This window comes from Mobula hypostoma, chromosome 3 (genome assembly GCF_963921235.1).
Source record: "Mobula hypostoma chromosome 3, sMobHyp1.1, whole genome shotgun sequence".
NCBI classification, from domain to species: domain Eukaryota; kingdom Metazoa; phylum Chordata; class Chondrichthyes; order Myliobatiformes; family Myliobatidae; genus Mobula; species Mobula hypostoma.
In genome coordinates this window covers 2,963,843-2,985,918 of record NC_086099.1, presented here as the reverse complement: position 1 = coordinate 2,985,918, position 22,076 = coordinate 2,963,843, and the positions used below count along the sequence as shown (strand labels likewise).

At 45.4% G+C, this 22,076-nt stretch overlaps 1 protein-coding gene across 3 annotated transcripts in view; it reads right to left on the bottom strand.

The window, feature by feature from the left end:
* The window catches only part of gne (glucosamine (UDP-N-acetyl)-2-epimerase/N-acetylmannosamine kinase), a 138,261-nt gene that overhangs the window by 86,755 nt on the left and 29,430 nt on the right, over positions 1–22,076 (bottom strand). For all 3 annotated transcript variants that reach the window (XM_063042570.1, XM_063042567.1, XM_063042568.1), the window contains exons 2-3: positions 20,691–20,867; positions 6,851–7,302 (exon numbers count right to left, since the gene is read on the bottom strand). In XM_063042570.1, coding sequence (XP_062898640.1) covers positions 6,851–7,302; positions 20,691–20,851 — 613 coding nt within the window. In that variant the 5' untranslated portion in view covers positions 20,852–20,867. The remainder of the gene's footprint in view (positions 1–6,850; positions 7,303–20,690; positions 20,868–22,076) is intronic.

Here is a 22,076-nt window from a genome sequence, read left to right as displayed (position 1 = left end):
GTGAAGTCCCACGTGAACTGGCTGGAGCTGAACTGTAGCCGCACCGTGCGGGTGCCATAGGTTCATATTGTGCTGCCATTTGCGGCCATCAGGGTGGGTCCCGGTTCTCTGTTGCGGGTGTCGTAACTCGTTGGAGGTAAGACGCCGATCTCTGCTCCGGTGTCGACCAAAAAGCGGCGTCCCGACTGCTTGTCCCAGACGTACAGGAGGCTGTCCTAATGGCCAGCCATCGTAGCCATCAGCGGCGGCTGGCCCTGGCGTTTCCCGGGAATTTGCAGGGTGGTCTGCAGCGGCGGGCCTCTGTGCCCCACCGCTGGTGGTAGAAACACCATTGTTCATTGGGCTCCTCACTCCCGTCGCCGGGTTTTGTAGGCTCTGCTGCCGGGCCTGGTCTGGTCTGTCATTGGGCACACGGCTTGGTGATCTGTGCGACGGATGCCCCTCTCTCTTTCCTGGCATTCCACAGCACATCTGCTCGGGCTGCCACCTCCCGGGGGTCGCTGAAATCTGCGTCGGACAGCAGCAGGCATATGTCCTCAGGCAGTTGCTCTAGGAACGTCTGCTCAAACATGAGGCAGGGTTTGTGTCCTTCAGCCAGGGCCAGCATCTCGTTCATTAATGCTGACGGTGGCCTGTCTCCCAAACCATCCAGGTGCATTAAGCGGCGTGCTCGTTCGCGCCGTGAGAGTCCAAAAGTCCTTATGAGCAGGGCTTTGAATGCTGTGTATTTGCCGTCCTCCGGGGGCGACTGTATAAACTCAACTTGTGCAGCAGTCTCCTGGTCGAGGGAGCTCAGCACGTAGTAGTAGCGAGTGGACTCCAAGGTTATCTGCCGAATGTGGAATTGTGCTTCTGCTTGTTCGAACCATAAATGGGGTCGCAGCGACCAGAAGCTTGGCAGTTTTAACGAAACTGCGTGAACAGATGCGGCTTCGGTCATCTCTGGCCCAAATATCGTTTGGGCCGTCGGGGTCACCAATTGTAGCGATGTGCTACACACAGCGCTAGAATAACCACACGGAGTCGGTGAGTTAGAGTTGCAATGAAAGAGATTTATTCAAACTTCGCGGCCTGCTTTAAAGCCTTCTCGTTCCCGCCCTCCCTGGGGCGGGACTGCTGTGGGGAATGCAAATTCCCAGACCCTTTCTGCGCCCGGGATTTTCCCCCTTTTGGTGAAGATGGCCTGGCGCCCTTTTGGGGCCGGCCCTCTGCCTGCGCGCGCTGTTGTGAGCCGGTTCGTGTGTGCCAGAAAGTGGGTCGCCACAATCTACTAATTGGAAAACAGCTCTGCTGTATGCTTTATTATCGACTCAGCTTACTGTACAGTTGAGCACCGCTAAGGAACGGGGAGGTAGATATCGAGTACACGAGCTCAATGAACACATGCTGACCTTCTTGATGCAAACAATCATCCTGAATTAGAACCGTAGTCTTATGGAGCACTACAGCACAGAAACAGAACACTCAGCCCATCAAGTCCATGCTCAATTGTTACTCCGCCTGGTCCCACCAACCGACACCTGGACTACAGCTCTCCAGTCCCCTCCCATCCACGTACCTATCCAAACTATTCCGAAATGCTGAAATCGAACCAGCATTCACCATTGCCACTGGCAGCTCGTTCCACATGACCACCGCCTTAAACATTTCACCTATCCCCTCAATCCATGTCCTTTAGTTTTAGTCTCACCCAACCTCAATGGGAAAAGCCTGACTTCATTCACCCTACCTGCACCCCTCAGAATTTTGTATACCCACGATTTTGCTCGATGGCTGCAAAATCCCAAGCAGCTGAACATGACCCACCCATTCACCGGAGCACTGACAAACAACATTGGATTAAAGCTGTCACTGTCACTTGTGCGTCATCGTCTCACCCTCTACAGGTAATACCAATACCCTGGCCTCATCATTATCCCCACCCTCTACACATAACACCAATACCCTGACCTCATTGTTCTCCCCATCCTCTACACATAACACCAATACCCTGACCTCATTGTTCTCTCCATCCCCTACACATAACACCAATACCCTGACCTCATTGTTCTCCCCATCCTCTACACACACCAATACCCTGACCTCATTGTTCTCCCCATCCTCTACACATAACACCAATACCCTGACCTCATTGTTCTCCCCATCCCCAACACATAACACCAATACCCTGACCTCATTGTTCTCCCCATCCTCTACACACACCAATACCCTGACCTCATTGTTCTCCCCATCCTCTACACATAACACCAATACCCTGACCTCATTGTTCTCCCCATCCTCTACACATAACACCAATACGCTAATACCCTGACCTCATTGTTCTCCCCATCCTCTACACATAACACCAATACCCTGACCTCATTGTTCTCCCCATCCTCTACACATAACACCAATACCCTGGCCTCATCGTTATCCCCACCCTCTACACATAACACCAATACCCTGACCTCATTGTTCTCCCCATCCTCTACACATAACACCAATACGCTAATACCCTGACCTCATTGTTCTCCCCATCCTCTACACATAACACCAATACGCTAATACCCTGACCTCATTGTTCTCCCCATCGTCTACACATAACACCAATACCCTGACCTCATTGTTCTCCCCATCCTCTACACATAACACCAATACGCTAATACCCTGACCTCATTGTTCTCCCCATCCTCTACACATAACACCAATATCCCGACCTCATTGTTCTCCCCATCCTCTACACATAACACCAAATACCCTGACCTCATTGTTCTCCCCACCCTCTACACATAACACCAATACCCTGACCTCATTGTTCTCCCCACCCTCTACACATAACACCAATACCCTGACCTCATTGTTCTCCCCACCCTCTACACATAACACCAATACCCTGACCTCATTGTTCTCCCCACCCTCTACACATAACACCAATACCCTGACCTCATTGTTCTCCCCATCCTCTACACATAACACCAATACCTGGGCTTCATCATCATCCCCAACACTTCACGTAATACCAATATCCTGGCCTCATGTAAGAACATAAGACCATAAGGTATAGGAGCAGTATTAGACCATTTGGCCCATCAAGGCTGTTCCACTATTTCATCACAGCTGATCCAATTTTTCTCTCAGCCCCAATCTCCTGCCTTCTCCCCGTATCTCTTCATGCCCTGACCAATCTAGAATCTATCAACCTCAGCCTTAAGTATACATAAAGATTTGGCCTCCACAGCTGCCTGTGGCAGAGAATTCCACTGATTCACTACTCTGTTAAAAATAAATTCCTCCTCATCTCCATTCAAAAAGGACGCCCCTCCGTTCTGAGGATGTGTCTTCTGATCTCCGGATGTGTTCTGTGGACCCGCCATAGGAAGTAGCCTCTCCATATCCACTCTATCAAGGCCGTTCACCAATCGATAGGCTTCAATGAGGTCGTCCCTCATTCTTCTGAATTCTAGTGAATACAGGCCCAAAGCCATCAAACACTCTTCATATGACAAGCCATTAAATCCTGGAATCATTTTCGTGAACCTACTTTGACTCCTCTCCAGTTTCAGTACATCCTTTCTAAGATAAGGGGCCTAAAACTGCTCACAACACTCCAAGTGAGGCCTCATCAGTACTTTATAAAGTCTCAACATTACATCCTTGGCTTTTATATTCTAGTCCTCTTGAAATGAATGGTAACATTGCATTTGCCTTCCTCAGCACAGACTCAACCTGCAAATTAACCTTAAGGAAATCTTGCACAAGGACTCCCAAGTCCCTTTATGCCTCAGATTTTTTTGTATTTTCTCTCCCTTTAGACAATAGTGAACCCTTTCATTTCTTCTACCAAAGTGCATGACCATTCACTTCCTGACACTGTATTCCAACTGCCACTTCTTTGCCCATTCTCCTAATCTGTCCAAGTCCTTTTGTAGCCTTCCTACTTCCTCAAAACTATCCAGCCCTCCACCTGTCTTCATATTGTCTGCAAACTTTGCAACAAAGCCATCAATTCCATCATCCAAACCATTGACATGTAACACAAAAAGAATCAGTCCCAACACAGACCCCTGTGGAACACCATCGCTCACCGGCAGCCAGTCAGTAAAGGCTCCCTTTGTTCCCACTCTTTACCTTCTACCAATCAGCCCCTGCTTTATCCATGCTAGAATCTTTCTTGTAACACCACAGGGTCAGGGTCGTAGCTTGTTAGGCAGTATCATGTGTGGTACCTCCTCAAGGGCCTTCTGGAAATCCAAGTACACAACTTAAACCAATTCTCCTTTGTTGATCTTGCTTGTTATTTCTTCAAAGACTTTCAACAGATTTGTCAGGCAAGATCTTCCCCTCGAGGAAACTTACTACAGCCTATTTTACCATGTATTCCAAGTACCCTGAGACCTCATCCTTAATAATCAACTCCAACATCTTCCCAACCACTGAGGTCAGACAAACTGGCCTATCGTTTCCTTTCTTCTGCCTCACTCCCCTCTTGAAGAGTGGAGTGACATTTGCAATCTTCCAGTCTTCTAGAACCATTACAGAATCTAGTGATTCTTGAAAGATCATTACTAATGCCTCCACAATCACGTCAGCAACCCTCTTCAGAAATCTTTTATACTTTATAGTCAACAAACAATTGATAGTAGAGCATACAATCATCACAGCGATATTTGATTCTGCACTTCGCGCTCCCTGGAGTACAAATAGATAGTAAATATTAAAATTTTAAATTATAAATCATAAATAGAAAATAGAAAAGGGAAAGTAAGGTAGCGCAAAAAAACCCGAGAGGCAGGTCCGGATATTTGGAGGGTACGGCTCAGATCCAGGTCAGGATCCTTTCAGCAGTCTTATCACAATTGGAAAGAAGCTGTTCCCAAATCTGGCCGTACGGGGTGTAAGCCTGATATCCAGGTGATTTATCTATCATCAGTTTCCCAAGAACTTTCTCTCCAGTTATGGTAACTTCACACATTTCATGCCCCCTAATACCTGGAACTTCCACCATATTGCTAGTGTCTTCCACAGTGAAGACTGATGCAAAATACTTACTCAGTTCATCCGCCATTTCCTAGTCCCCTATTACTACCTTTCCAACACTGTTTTCCAGCAGTCCGATATCCACTCTCACCTCTTTTACACTTTATGTATATGAAAAAACTTTTGGTATCCTTTTCAATATTATTGGCTAGCTTACCTTCATATTCCATCTTTACCTTCTTAATTACTTTTTAGTTGCCTTCTGTTGGTTTTTGAAGTTTCCCGCTAATCTTTGCTCTATTATATACCCTCTTTTATGGCTTTGACTTCTCTTGTTAGCCACGGTTGTGTCATCTTTCCTTGAGAATACTTTTTCCTCTTAGGAATGTATATATCCTGTGCATTCCTCAGTAAATATATTTAATACAGTGTTGTATAGATTCTTCCACAGTAGAGGAATTAGGGTTATAGGGAAAAGGCAGGTGGGTGAAAATGAGTCCTCAGCCAGATTAGCCATGATCGTATTGAATGGCAGAGGAGGCTTGACGGGCCAGGTGGCCTACTCCTGCTCCTGTTTCATGTGTTCTTATGTTCTTCCAAATTGATTCCAGAAATCCCAGCCATTGCTGCTCTGCTATCACCCCTGCCAGTGTTCTTTACCAATCAATTCTGGCCAACTCCTCTCTCATGCCCCTGTAATCCCCTATACTCCACTGTGATAGTGATACATAGAAACAGAGAGATCTACAGCACATTACAGGCCCTTCAGCCCAGCACATCAGGGCAGTACAGTAGTGTAGAGGTTAGTGTAACACTTAAAGCACCAGCAACCGGAGTTCAATTCCCGCCACTGTACAGAGTTTGTTTGCTCTCCCTTTGACTGTAAGGGTTTCCTCTGGGTGTTCCGGTTTCTCCCACGTTCCAAAGACAGATGAGTTAGTAAGGGTTAGTGAATTGTGGACATGCTATGTCGGTGCCACTTCCAGGCTGCCCCAGCACATCCTCAGATGTGTTGGTCGTTGAAGCAAACGATGCATTTCACTATATCTTTCGGTGTACACGTGACAAATAAAGTTACTGAAAAAATTTGAAATTCTGTTAGGGAAAGAATGTAGAAACAATGTCACATTTTAAAGGAAAATATCAGACAGATGCCACAGACAGTATAAAAATGCAAACAACTATCTTCAATTAAGTGAAATAAATTACAAGACACAATTAATTATAAAAGCAGGGATGTAATGCTGAGTCTTTATAAAGCATTGGTCAAGCCAGCCATGGAATATTGTGAGCAGTTTTGGGCCACTATTGAAAAAATGATGTGCTGGCATTGGAGGGAATCCAGAGGAGGTTCACAAGAATGATTCCGGGAATGAAAGGGTTAACATATGAGGAGCTTTTGATGGCTCTGGGCCTGCACTTGCCACAGTTTAGCAGATGGGATCTAATTGATAACTACTGAATTTGAAAGGCTTAGATAAAGTGGATATGGAGAGGAAGTTTCCTACGGTGGGGGAGTCTAGGACCAGAGAGCACAGCCTCAGAATAGACGGATGTCCATTTAGAACAGAGATGAGGAGGGATTTCTTTAGCCAAAGAGAGTGGTGAATCTGTGGAATTTATTGCCACAGACAGCTGTGGAGGCCAAGTCATTGAGTATATTTAAAGCAGAGGTTGTTAGGTTCTTGGTTAGTTAGGGTGTCAAAGGTTAAAAGAAGAAGGTAGACTATTGGGATTGAGAGGGATAATAAACCAGCTGTGATGGAATGGCAGAGCAGACTTAGTGGACTGAATAGTCTAATTCTGCTCCTCTGTCTTATGGTGCTAACTGGAATAGAAAACAAACAAGAGTGGAAAATGACTTCATCTATACCAATCAGATATGATTACTCACTCAGCCAGGTCTGCAGAGTGCTGATGTAGTCCTTGGATCTTGCTGTGAGAAGCTTGTCATAAGAGGGACAGCCAGACAACAGGATGCGGTCGTGCTCCTCACACATGGCGATGAGATGCTGCTCGGCACTGCGGGTGCAGCACACGTGGTAATGGGCCAGCTTAGTGATAGCGTGTCGGATTGAATCATCGATGGTACCGCTAACCTCACCGCCTTCAATGTGCAGGATCCGAATATTCATCAGCGCCGCCGAGGTCGCGACTGCCAACGCATCAAACCTGTCTCCGTGAACAATCATGATATCCGGCTTCAAACGGTTTAACACATCTGGCAATTTTACCAAAGCAAGGCCCACCGACTCCACCATAGCAGCCTCGTCTTCACCCCGGACTATCGTATGCAACCTTGTGTTGATGTCAAAATCATCTTGTTCGATCATGCGGTATGTATTCCTGAAAGGGAAAAACACAAACAGTAAGCAAAGTGTTGGTCTATCTTTTGCTACATTGACTGTTAGCAGATGAACTGAGATGTCAGCTTGGCTCAAATACACGTTAATACACAGACTGAAATGTCAGCTTGGTCAAATACACATTAATACACAGACTGAAATGTCAGCTTGGTCAAATACACATCAAAACACAGACTGAAATGTCAGCTTGGTCAAATACACATTAATACACAGACCGAGATGTCAGTTTGGTCAAATACACATTAATACACAGACCGAGATGTCAGCTTGGTCAAATACACATTAATACACAGACTGAGATGTCAGCTTGGTCAAATACACATTAATACACAGACTGAGATGTCAGCTTGGTCAAATACACATTAATACACAGACTGAGATGTCAGCTTGGTCAAATACACATTAATACACAGACTGAAATGTCAGCTTGGTCAAATACACATTAATACACAGACTGAGGTGTCAGCTTGGTCAAATACATATTAATACACAGACTGAGATGTCAGCTTGGTCAAATACACATTAATACACAGACTGAAATGTCAGCTTGGTCAAATACACATTAATACACAGACTGAGGTGTCAGCTTGGTCAAATACACGTTAATACACAGACTGAATGTCAGCTTGGTCAAATACACGTTAATACACAGACTGAGGTGTCAGCTTGGTTTAGCTGCACATTCATAGCTCACTCTCGGCACTCACTGTCGACTCTTTTTAAATTACCACTGGGAGGCCGTTTAGCTTCGTGATGGCACAGTCATGAATCCCTATTACAGCAGAAGCTTTAAGATCTAGGTTCAATTGCTGCCACTGCTTTTAGGGAGTTTGTATACCTCTGTGACCACTTGGATTTCCTCTGGGTGCTCTGGTATCCTCCCATATACTGAAGATGTACAGGTTAGGGTTAGTAAGTTACGGTACGCTCTGTATGCCGCAGAAGCATGGTGACCGAGTGGTGCTCAGCACAATCTTCGCTGATTTGATTTTTTAATTTTATTGTGTTTAGAGATTTACCATGGAACAGGTCTTTCTGACCATGCAACTCAACCCAATGACCAATTCACCTGCTACATGACACGTCTTCGTACTGCAGGTGGAAACCGGAGCACCCAGGTGAAGCCCGTACACCAGAAGGAACATACCAACCCGATCAGAGTGAACACTGGAACTGAACTGCAAACCTTGACGGCCCGAGCTGTAATACCATCGCACTAACCACGACACCATGTGGCGTCCGTATCAGTGTGAATAACTCAGATGCTTCCTAAGGCAGCACTCTATTCCTCTGTGAACTGTTCGCAACCCAAGTTTACAAGTCCAAAATGTGGCTATGCACCTTGTTCCCAGACAGCAGAGGATGTCTGCAGTGCCACAGTATCCAGCATATCTACATCGCTGGCATATCTCCCACATGGTCATTTAATTTAAATTTAGGATACAGCACAGTACCACGCCCTTCCAGCCCACACCACACAACTTGTTCCCATTTGTTGGATCTGACTGTTCAATTCTTAGAAGCTGATTAAAAGGGTGCTTCACTTTAGAGTATTCCTTCACGAACCTCTGATAGTATCTGCAGAAGCTAAAGAACGAGCGCAGGGCACTCACAGTCCGGGGCCTTGACCAGGTGGTCACCACCTCTATCTTAGACAGCTCTACAGCTACTCCATCCCGTGAGACTATGTGCCCAACATAGCTGACAGACGTCCAGCAGAACTGGCACTTGTCCAGGGAAAGTTTTAACCCTCCAGCTTTCAGGCAGCCCAGCACCTTCAATAGCCTCGCTTCATGCTCCTCCAAGGTGGACCCGAGCATTCTGAGATCATCCAGGTACACCAACACCTCAAGCAAGTTCATATCCCCCATCGTTTTCTGCCTGACATGCTGGAACGTTGAAGCGTCTCCTGATGTGTCCTGGGGCATCCTTTCAAACTGGAAGAATCCTAGTGGACATCTGAATGCCGTCTTCCCTTTGTCAGCCTCACTCATGGGGATCTGATAATACCCACTAGTGAGGGTGGCCACCAAGAAACTCTGGAAGAGTAACAACTGTAAAGCCCTGGTTAAAATTTTTCTGCTATGCTGTAGGTATTTCATTTTAACAGTTCTGTAAGAGCAGTCTGTCTGCTTTCAGCCTTTTCAGTTTGAGCGGAGATGAGAGACTTTGCTGTTCAACTTAGGAATCTGGTGTCAGCCGATCAGGATGGTGGAGCTGGGAGAAGGTTCTGAAGAACGCTGGGCGGAGAGGTTTGTGGGTCGAGGTCTTCTTCATCGGGAGCTGGTAGAGGACGGGAGGGAAGATGGCTGAGGATGAGTCCCTGTTGCACAAGGTGCTTTGTGCAGATGAGTGGCTTCAAGGAGGAAGGACCAATACTCTCGTGAGAGACCCGTTTGTTCAAGATGGACTTTGAGAGACGTTCAGAACGTGCTGTGTGCTTTCACACAGACCGAGAGTACAGAGTGTGAGTCACAGACAAGGTCAAGATCAGCTCCAACTGAAGTGCACAGTTGGCTGTTTAAGAATAATGGGCCCTTTCTGTTTTTTCTTTCTTTCCTTTAATAACTGCTTACTTAAGTTAACATTCTTAAAAATACTTCTTTATAATTATATGCAGAGAATGATTTGTTAATTTTTGCCGACAGGCGATTGCCGAGGACAGTAAATCACACAGCATTCACACAAAGCAGGGCTTGGGTGGGCGAGACATCCCAGCCTCAGAGATTTAGCGAGACCAAAGTCACATACACCCTAGATGTACGAAACCTGTGAAAAGTGGGTTCCTCGCCGCGGAGCCCAGTGGCTGTGAGTGAGGGACTAATGAGCCGCATTTCCAGAGGTGTCAAATAAAAAGGGGTTTCACGAGCTTCAGTGGTTGAGATGGGAGAGTCTGCACATACAACGACTGTTTACCTGGGCACTTCACCAGTCACAGCTTTATGGGAGAGTGGCAAAGAGGAGAAAAAACTTCCATGAACTCTCAGCCAGAGTTTCCCAGAAAGCATGTCAGAGACTCTGAAGTTAGATGGAAGAAGGTTCTACAGTCTGATGAAACCAAAATTGAGCTTTTAGGCCATCAGATGAAACACAATGTTTGGCATAAGCCAAACAGCATACATCATCAGAAACACACCTTTCCAACCACAAAGTATGGTGGTGGCTGCATTCATGTTGTGGGGATGTTTCACTGCAGCAGGCTCTGGAAGGTTTGCGAAAGTCAGACACAAGACCATAAGACATAGGAGCAGAATTAGGCCATTCAGCCCATTGAGTCTGCTCTGCCATTCCATCATGGCTGATCCTAGATCCCACTCAACCCCATACACATGCCTTCTCACCAAAGGTTGGAGGTGTTGTGGATAGTGTGGAGGGCTGTCAGAGGTTACAGCAGGACATTGATAGGATGCAAAACTGGGCTGAGAAGTGGCAGATGGAGTTCAACCCAGGTAAGTGTGAAGTGGTTCATTTTGGTAGGTCAAATATGATGGCAGAATATAGTATTAATGGTAAGACTCTTGGCAGTGTGGAGGATCAGAGGGATCTTGGGGTCTGAGTCCATAGGACGCTCAAAGCAGCTGCACAGGTTGACCCTGTGGTTAAGAAGGCATACAGTGTATTGGCCTTCCTCAATCGTGGAATTCAATTTAGGAGCCGAGAGGTAATGTTGTAGCTACATAGGACCCTGGTCAGACCCCACTTGGAGTACTGTGCTCAGTTCTGGTCGCCTCACTACAGGAAAGAATGTGGAAGCCATAGAAAGGGTGCAGAGGAGATTTACAAGGATGTTGCCTGGATTGGGGAGCATGCCTTATGAGAATAGGTTGAGTGAACTCGGCCTTTTCTCCTTGGAGCGACGGAGGGTGAGAGGTGACCTGCTAGAAGTGTATAACATGATGAGATGCATTGATCGTGTGGATAGTCAGAGGCTTTTTCCCAGGGCTGAAATGGTTGCCACAAGAAGACATAGGTTTAGGGTGCTGGGGAGTAGGTACAGAGGAGATGTCAGGGGTAAGTTTTTTCTCAGAGAGTGGTGAGTGCATGGAATGGGCTGCCGGCAACAGTGGTGGAGGCGGATACGATAGGGTCTTTTAAGAGACTTTTGGATAGGTACATGGAGCTTAGAAAAATAGAGGGCTATGGGTAAGCCTAGTAATTTCTAAGGTAGGGACATGTTCGGCACAACTTTGTGGGCCGAAGGGCCTGTATGTGCTGTAGGTTTTCTATGTTTCTATTACTTTTGATGCTCTGACCAATCAAGAAACTAACAATTTTTGCTTTAAATATACCCACGGCCCTGGCCTCCACTGCAGTCTGTAGCAGAGCATTTGACAGATTCACTACTCTCTGGCTAAAAAAAATTCTTTCTTACCTCTGTTCTAAAGGGAAGCCCCTCAATTTTCAGGCTGTGCCCTCTAGTTCTGGACACCCTTACCACAGGAAACATCCTCTCCACATCCACCTTATCTAATCCCTTCAACATTCAGTAGGTATCAATGAGATCCCCAAGCATTCTTCTAAATTACAATGAGTACAGGTCCAAAGCTGCCGAACGCCCCTCATACGTTAACCCCTTTATTCCTGGTATTATCCTTGTGAACCTCCTCTGGACTCTGTCAACTGCCAACACATCCTTTCTGAGATATGGGGCCCAAACTCCCAGCAGGCAGGTTTGTTAGAGCTGTTCAGGAGGGTTTAAATTAATTTGTCAGGGGGATGGGAACCGGAGTGAAAGGGCTGAGGAAGGGGAAAACAGAAATAAGTCAAAGGTAGTGTGAAGCAGAGATTATAGAAAGGACAGACAGGAGAGGAGGCATTATCACAGCCAGTGGGATGAATTACAGGGCAATGGAGGCATGGTGCAGTTAAAACAGAAAGCAACAAATACTGGACTGAAAGTGTTATATTTGAATGCACACAGCATAAGAAATAAAATGGATGATCTTGAAGTTCAGCTACAAATTGGCAAGTATGACGTTGTGGCCATCTCAGAAACTTGGCTAAAGGATGGCTGCCACTGGGAGCTGAACGTCCAAGGATATACGGTGTATGGAAAGATAGGTTAGGCGGCAGAGGGGGTGGTGTGGCCCTCTGTATAAGAAATAATATTAATCATTAGAAAGAGATGACATAGGATCAGAAGGTGTAGAGTCTCTATGCATTGAGTTAAGAAATGGCAAGGGTAAAAGGACCCTAATGGCAGTTGTATACAGGCCTTCAAACAGCAGCCGGGATGTGAATTACAAATTACAGCAGGAGATAGAAAAGGTGTGTCAGGAAGGTAATGTCATGATAATCATTGGGGATTTTAACATGAAAGTGGATTGGGAAAACCAGGTCAGTACTGGACCTCAAGAGAGAGAATTTGTAGAATGTCTAAGGGATGGTTTTTTAGAACAGCTTGTTGTTGAGCCCACTAGGGGATCAGCCATGCTGGATTGAGTGTTGTGCAATGACCCGGAGGTGATAAGAGAGCTTAAGGTTAAGGAACCCTTAGGGAACAGTGATCACGATGTGATCGAATTCACTTTGAAATTTGAGAAGGAGAAACTAAAATCCAATGTGTCGGTCTTTCAGTGGAGTAAAGGAAATTACAATGGCATGAGAGGGGAACTGGCCAAAGTTGACTGGAAAGGGACACTGGCAGGAAGGATAGCAGAGCAGCAATGGCTGCAGTTTATACAAAAAATGAGGGAAGTGCAAGACAGATATATTCCAAATAAGAAGAAATTTTCGAATGAAAGAAGGACCCTACCGTGGCTGACAAGTGAAGTCAGAACCAAAGTAAAAGCAAAAGAGAGGGCATACAAGGAACCCAGAGCTAGTGGGAAGATAGAGGGTTAGGAAGCTTTTAAAAACTTGCAGAAGGAAACTAAGGTGGTCATTAAGGAAAAGTTAAATTATGAAGGGAAGCTGGCAAGTAGAAGTTTTTTTAAGTATATAAAGGGTAAAAGAGAGTCGAGGATAGATATAGGATCAGTAGAAAATGACGCTGGAGATATCATAATGAGAGACTCAGAGATGGCAGAGGAACTGAATGCGTATTTTGCATCAGTCTTTACAGTGGAAGACATCTGCAGTATACAGGATATTCAAGAGTGTCAGGGAAGTGAAGTATGCGCAGTGAAAATTATGACTGACAAGGTGCTCAGGAAGCCTAATGGTCTGAGGGTGGATAAAATCTCCTGGACCTGATGGAATGCACCCTCGGGTTCTGAAGGAAGTAGCTGGAAAGACTGCAGAGGCATTAGTAATGGTCTTTCAAGAATCGATAGATTCTGGCATTGTACCGGATGACCGGAAAATTGCAGATGTTACTCTGCTATTTAAGAAGGGTGGGAGGCAGCAGAAAGGAAACTATGGACCTGTTAGCCTGATATCAGTGGTTGGGAAGTTGTTGGAATCAATTGTTAGGGATGACATTACGGAGTACCTGGAGGCACATGACAAGACAGACCAAAGCCAGCATGATTTCCTGAAAGGAAAATCCTGCCTGACAAACCTACTGTAATTTTTTTTGAGGAAATTACAAGCAGGGTAGACAAAGGAGATGCAGTAGACATGGTGTACGTGGATTTTCAGAAGGCCTTTAACAAGATGCCGCACATGAGGCTGCTTAGCAAGATAAGAGCCCATGGAATTACAGGGAGTTACCAGCATGCGTGGAGCATTGGCTGGTCAGCAGAAAACAGAGAGTGGGAATAAAGGGATCCTATTCTGGCTGGCTGCCGGTTACCAATGGAGTTCCACAGGGGTCGGTGTTGGGACTGCTGCTTTTTACGATGTCAATGATTTGGACTATGGGATTAATGGATTTGTGGCTAAATTTGCTGATGATACAAAGGTAGGTAGAGGAGCGGACCGTGATGAAGAAACAGAGAGCCTGTGAGAGACTTAGATAGTTTAGGGGAATGGGCAAAATAGTGGCAAATGAAATACAATATGGTCATGCACTTTGGTGGAAGAAATAAATGGGCATACTATTATTTAGATGGGGAGAGAATTTAAAATGCAGAGATACAAAGGGACTGCGAGTCCTTGTGCAAGATACCCTAAAGTTAACCTCCAGGTTGAGTCGGTGGTGAAGAAGGTAAACGCAATGTTGGCATTCGTTTCTAGAGGTATAGAATATAAGAGCAGGGATGTTATGTTGAGGCTCTATAAGGCACTCCTGAGACAACACTTGGAGTATCATGTGCAGTTTTGGGCTCCTTATTGTGGATAGGATATACTGACATTGGAGAGGGTTCAGAGAAGATCCACGAGAATAATTCCAGGAATGAAAGAGTTACGGTATGAGAGACATCTGGCAGCTCTTGGAGTTCAGGAGAATGAGGGGGGATCTCATAGAAACATTCCAAATATTAAAAGGCCTGAACAGACAAGATATGGCAAAGTTATTTCCTATGGTAGGAGAGTCAAGGAAAAGAGGGCACAACTTCAGGATTGAAGGACGTCCAGTTAAAACAGAGATGCGGAAAAATTACTTTCGTCAAAAGCTGGTAAATCTGTGGAATTTGTTGCCACGAAAATCTGGGGAGGCCAAGTCATTGGGTGTGTTTCAGGCAAAGATACATAGGTTCTTGATTAGCCAGGGCATCAAAGGGTATGGAGAGAGGGCAGGGGAGTGGGGATGACTGGAAGAATTGGATCAGCCCATGGCCCACTTCTGCTCCTATATCTTATGGTCAGAACTGCCGACAATACTCCAAGTGCAGCCTGACTAGTGTCAAATAAAGCCTCAGCATTATTTCTTTGCTTTTATCTTCTACTCTCCTTAATATGAATGCCAACATTGCATTTGCCTTTTTTTTTTACCACAGACTCAACCTGCACATTAACCTTCCAGGAGCTTTGCACGAGGACTCCTAAGTCCCTTTACACCTCTGATGTTTGAATTTTCTCCCCATTTAGATAATAGCCTGCACTTTTGTTCCTTTTTACCAAAATGCATTATCATACATTTCCCAACACTGTATTCCATCAACACACACAAAATGCTGGAGGAACTCAGCAGGCCAGGCAGCATCAATGGAAAAATGTACAATCAACGTCTCAGGCCATGACCCTTCAGCAGGACTGGAGAAAAAAAAAGATGAGGAGTAGATTTAAAAGACGGAGGAGGGGAGAGAGAAACACAAGGTGACAGGTGGAACCGGGAGGGGGAGGGATGAAGTTGATTGGTGAAAGAGATAGAGAGCCGGAGAGGGCCATGGGAGAAAGAAAAGGTGGAGGAGCACCAGAGGGAGGCGATGGGCAGGCAAGGAGATAAGGCGAGAGAGGGAAAAGGGACAAGGAAAAGGGAGAGAGGGGTGGGGGCCAGTACAGGAAGTTTGAGAAATCGATGTTCATACCATCAGGTTGGAGACTACCTAGACGGAATACAAGGTGTTGTTCCTTCAACCTAAGCGTGTCCACATCATGACAGTGGAGAAGGCCATGGACTGACATATCGGAATGGGAATGGGAATTAAAATGGGTGGCTACACGGAGATCCCACTTCTTGTGGTGGACGGAGTGTAGGGCTCCCGAAAACAGTCTCCGAAACTACGTCGGGTCTCACTGATGTACAGGAGACCACACCAGGAGCACCAGACACAGTAAATGAGCCCAACAGACTCACAGGTGAAATGTCACCTCACCTGGAAGGACTGCTTGGGCCCTGAATGGTAATGAGGGAGGAGGTGTAGGGGCAGGTGTTGCACTTGTTCCGCTTGCAAGGATAAATGCCAGGAGGGAGATCAGTGGGGAGTGATGAATAGACAAGGGAGTCGTGCAGGGAGTGACCCCTGCAGAAAGCAGGAAGTGGGGGGGAGGGGGATGGAAAGATGTGTTTGCTGATGGGATCTAGTTGGAGATGGCCGAAAATCCAGAGAACTTTGTGCTGGACACGGAAGCTAATGGGGTGGTGGGTGAGGACGAGAGGAACCCTGTCCCTGGTAGGGTGGCAGGAGGATGGGATAAGAGCAGACGTGCGTGAAATGGAAGAGATGCGGTTGAGGGCAGTATTGATGGTGGAGGAAGGGCAACCCCTTTCTCTGAAAAAGGAGGACATCTCCTTCATTCTAGAATGGGAAGAGGTATAGTCCAGGTAGCTGTGAGTCCATAAAATGCTGGAGGAACTCAGCAGGCCAGGCAGTATCTAGGAAAAAAAGTACAGCCGACGTTTCAAGCCGAGACTCCTCAGCTGGTCTGGAGGGAAAAAAAGCTGAGGAGTAGATTTAGAAACATAGAAACATTGAAATCCTACAGCACAATACAGGCCCTTCGGCCCACAAAGCTGTGCTGAACATGTCCTTACCTCAGAAATTACCTAGGGTTACACATAGTCCTCTATTTTTCTGAGCTCCATATACCAGTCCAGGAGTCTCTTATAAGACCCTATCGTTTCCGCCTCCACCACCATCGCTGGCAGCCCATTCCACACACTCACCACTCTCTGCATAAAAAACTTACCCCTGACATCTCCTCTGTACCTACTTCCAAGCACCTTAAGACTGTGCCCTCTTGTACTAGCCACTTCAGACCTGGGAAAAAGCCTCTGACTATCCACACGATCAATGCCTCTTATCATCTTATACACCTCTATCAGGTCACCTCTCATCCTCCGTTGCTCCAAGGAGAAAAGGCTGAGTTCACTCAACTTGTTTTCATAAGGCATGCTTCCCAATCCAGGCAACATCCTTGTAAATCTCCTCTGCACCCTTTCTATGATTTCCACATCCTTTCGATAGTGAGGCGACCAAAACTGAGCACAGTACTCCAAGTGGGGTCTGACCAGGGTCCTATGTAGCTACAACATTACCTCTCGGCTCCTAAACTCAATCCCACGGTTAATGAAGGCCAATGCACCGTATGCTTTCTTAACCACAGAGTCAACCTGTGTAGCAGCTTTGAGTGTCCTGCGGACTCGGACCCCAAGATCCCTCTGATCCTCCACATCGCCAAGAGTCTTACCATTAATACTATATTCTGCCACTATATTTGATCTACCAAAATGAACCACCTCTCACTCACACTGGGTTGAACTCCATCTGCCACTTCTCAGTCCAGTTTTACATCTTATCAATGTCCCACTGTAACCTTTGACAGCCCTCCACGCTATCCACAACACCTCCAACACTGCAGCACAGAAACAGGCCTTTTGGCCCTTCTTGGCTGTGCCGAACCATTTTGCTGCCTAGTCCCACTGACCTGCACCTGGACCATACTCCTCCATACACCTCCCATCCATGTACCTGTCCAAGTTTTTCCTAAATGTTAAAAGTGAGCCCTGGCACCTGGGAGGCAAACCGACATCCATGTTTCTTTTTCGCATCCACAGAATCGCCTACCTGTCTTCCTGACTATAGAGTCCCCGATCACTGCTGCCATGCTCTTCAGTTCCCTTCCCTTCTGAGCCACAGGGCCAGACTCTGTGACAGAGCCATGACTGCTGTTGTTTCCTGACAGGTAGATCACCCCTTCCCCCCCCAATACTGACTAGCAGGAGGTTAATACTTATGCAATCAATTATTTTGTGTTTTATATTTCTAATTAATTTAGATCACTTTGTAGAGATCTGTTTACACTTTGACACAAAAGAGTCCTCTTCTGTTGATCACGTCAAAAAAGCCAAAAAAAAATCCACTGTGATTAACTTCCAAGGAGAGGGTGAATACTTTTTACAAGCATTGTAGAATCAGAATCAGCTTTATTATCACCGGCATGTGACGTGGAATGTGTTAACTTAGCAGCAGCAGTTCAATGCAATACATAATCTAGCAGAGAAAAAAAAATAATAGTAATAATAATAAATAAAATTAAAAAATAATAAGTAAATCAATTACAGTGTACTATATTGAATACATTTAAAAAACGTGCAAAAACAGAAACACTGTATGTTTAAAAAAAAAGTGAGGTAGTGTCCAAAGACTCAAGGTCCATTTAGGAATTGGATGGCAGAGGGGAAGAAGCTGTTCCTGAATTGCTGAGTGTGTGCCTTCAGGCTTCTGTACCTCCTACCCTCAGTGAGAAAAGGGCATGCCCTGGGTGCTGGAAGTCCTTAATAATGGACACTGCCTTTCTGAGACACCGCTCCCTGAAGATGACCTGGGTAGTTTGTTGGCTAGTACCCAAGTTGGAGCTGACTAGATTTACAACCTTCTGCAGCTTCTTTCGGTCCTGTGCAGTAGCCCCTCACTCTGCAATTGGATCCTCGCCCTCGAAGTCCAATTGCAGAGGGAGGTACAGAGGCTCATGTTCTGCAACTTCTCAATCAGGATTGTGGGAGTGAAGGTATTAAATGCTAAGCTATAGACGATGAACAGCATCCTGCCATAGGTGTACGGGTAGTCTAAAGTCGTGTGCAGAGCCATTGAGATTGCATCTGCCGTTGACCTACTGTGGCGATAGGCAAATTGCAATGGGTCCAGGTCCTTGCTGAGGCAGGAGTTCAGTCTAGTCATGACCAACCTCTCAAAGCATTTCATCACTGTAGATGTGAGTGCTACCGGGCAATAGTCATTAAGGCAGCCCACATTATTCTTCTTAGGCACTGGTATAATTGTTGCCTTTTGAAGCAAGTGGGAACTTCTACCCATAGCAGTGAGAAGTTGAAAATGTCCTTGCATACTCCCACTAGTTGATTGGCACAGGTTTTCAGAGCCTTACTAGGTACTCCATCAAGACTTTCTGCCTTGCAAAGATTCACTCTCTTTAAAGACAGCCTAACTTCGGCCTCTGAGACGGAAATCACAAGGTCATCAGGTGCAGCAGGGCTCTCCACAGCTGTAGTTGTGTTCTCCCTTTCAAAGAGGACATAGGAGGCATTGAGTTCATCTGGTAGTGAAGCATCGCTGTCATTTGTGCTATTGGGTTTTGCTTTGTAGAAGTAATGTCTTGCAGACTCTGCCAGAGTTGCCATACATCCGATGTCGCCTCCAACCTCATTCGAATTTGTCTCTTCACCCTTGAAACAGCCCTCTGCAAATCATTCCTGGTTTTCTCGTACAGGTCTGGGTCGCCAGACTTGAATGCCACAGATCTCGCCTTCATCAGACGATGTACCTCCTGGTTCATCCATGGCTTTTGGTTTGGGAATGTACAGTAAGTCTTTGTAGGCACACACTCATCCACACAGGTTTTAATGAAGTCGGTAACAACTGCAGCATACTCATCCAGATTCAAAGATGAATCCCTGAATACAGTCCAGTCCACCAATTCAAAGCAGTCCTGTAGGCGCTCCTGTGCTTCCCTTGTCCAAACCTTCTTGGTCCTCACTGCTGGTGCTGCAGTCTTCAGTCTCTGGCTATACTCAGGGAGTAGAAGTACAGCCAGGTGATCAGACTTCCCGAAGTGAGGGCGTAGAACAGCACGGTAGGAATTCTTGATGGTGGTGTCACAGTGGTCCAGTGTGTTGTTTCCTCTGGTATTGCAAGTGATCTGTTGATGGTAATTGCTCAGTGATTTTTTTTCAGACTGGCCTGGTTAAAATCCCCCAAAACAGTGGTGAAGGCGTTGGGGTGTGCTGTTTCGTGCATGTTAATCCCATTGCTCAGATCATCTAAAGCCTGCTTGACATAGACCTGAGGTGGAATGTAAATGGCTACTGAAATGACCATAGAGAACTCCCGCAGTAGGTAAAAAGGACGGCACTTTACTGCTAGATCTTCCAGGTCTGGTGAGCAGAATTGGGGCTGCACTGATATATTTGTGCACCAAGAAAAGCTGATCATGAGATATACTCCTCCACCTCTGCTTTTGAGAGACTCTATAGATCTATCCTGATGGTGTATAGTAAACCCATCGATCTGAATCACTGCATCCCGTACGGAAGGGGTTAACCAGGATTCTGTGAAGCAAAGGACAGATGTGGTCCTAATGTCCCTGTGATTCAGCACCCTGGCTCTGAGATCATCGATTTTATTCACCAGAGACTGCATGTTTGCCAGCAAGACAGTCTGTATTGGGAGTTTAAAACCCAGTTTCCTTAAACACACTTGTAACCCCACTCCACACCCGCGCATCCTCCGAGGTATCCTATGTGGGCACTTCCAACCATAATCTGCGTTGTTTCCATCAGTTTTGAGCAACGATAGTTCGTTTAAATGCATTAAGACATCTTTGCTGACTGTACTGACCTTGGAAGCAGTTTTAGCTGTAACAGGCTGAAACGGGAATATCTAATCGAATCCATTGAGTGTATTGCTGTTACTCGAGTCGCACCGAGGCACCCCGGAAATTGGAAACACAAAAGTTGGATTGTATATACACAAGTCAGATGTTTGCCCCAAACATTCATGTCAATAGTTGCAGGGAGAGCATTAGGAAAGCAGAATGCCTACAAGCTGCCTAAATTTGACACAAAATATATGCTTTTCTACTTACCCGTAATCGTCAATTAAATGAGATCCTAAGACAACAACCTTTAAGTCGAAGTCATCAGGTTGTTCTTTGATACCGAACATGATCGGTGCCAGTTTGGAATAATCCGCCCGGTTGCATGTGGCAACACAGATCCGCAGCTTCTTGCTTCTGTCCTTCTCCATGATGCTGAAGGAATTCCTGAAAACATACAGAAGGGAATATAAATCTGGCCAAAGTGCAAATGGTTAATGGCATACGTGCACAGCATGGTTAAAGGGTAGCCACTTTTAACTACACAAACTAGAGTGCAGAACAGCTGGTTTATGATAACATTTTGAAGCAATTCCTTATGGGTACTTTAGCTATTACAGTTCAGAAAACAGACAAAAGCATAACTACATTCCTCAAAATACAATTCAGAACACAGAACCAATGTTCCCTCTAATTTGTAATGACCACTGTGCTCAAAAATCTTGTGCTGTGCAATTTTTTGCCCAGTAACAACATGTGCACACTGAATTTTTAAGTGGAAGTAAATCTGAAGCTATTCCAAGGATAATAAACTATCGTCCAGTTTGTTGTTCCTTGTTTAAAGAAATAAAATAATACACATCAATAAGTCCTATTTCTCATATATTATACAACAACATGTAACAATATCAAACTTTTCAAATGTTAAAGTTGTTTGAAATGGTCAAACAAAACATAAAATTTGCACACCATCCATATGTGATTTGCTTGCAAAATGACACTTTAAAAAGTCAAGTTTCTAAATATCACTCTACTTCTTCTCACTTGCAAATTCTCCAGCAATTTTTGCATGGCGACAATACACGTAGGTAACACTAGTTTCTGTATTGTACGTAAATATTTCCCGTAGCTGCATGTTCCCAGCCTCATGAACTTTCGGAGTAGCAGTTTCTACCGTTTCATGAAGCCATTCCACTTTAAATGAACTAGCAGTTCTTTTGCACTTCATACCTTTAGTTTCTTTGGAATTAGATATAGTAAATCCATAATTCCTTCAATTGAAAACAGTAAAATAAGCCAGTTCTATAATCTGCAGATAAATCATTGCAAACTCCATGTTATCAACACTGTCCACATCAGAAACCGGAAAAGGAAATGTGATTGTGTACAATCGTAAAATATAATTAACATGCCAACGAGGTAGAGGGAGGCAACCTTTTGTGCATCGTTTATATTCCCATTTGTGCTAGTAACAAAGATGTGTGCACATGCACATACCTTCAAGGGAACACTGCACAGAACTATACGGGCCCTTTAGCCCACAGTGTTCTTCTAGTAAAGATGTTGCTAAGCTACAATGTCCGTCAATGTCATGTCTCAGGCTTAGACCATAAGACACAGGTGCAGAATTAGCCCATTCAACTCAAGTCTGCTCTG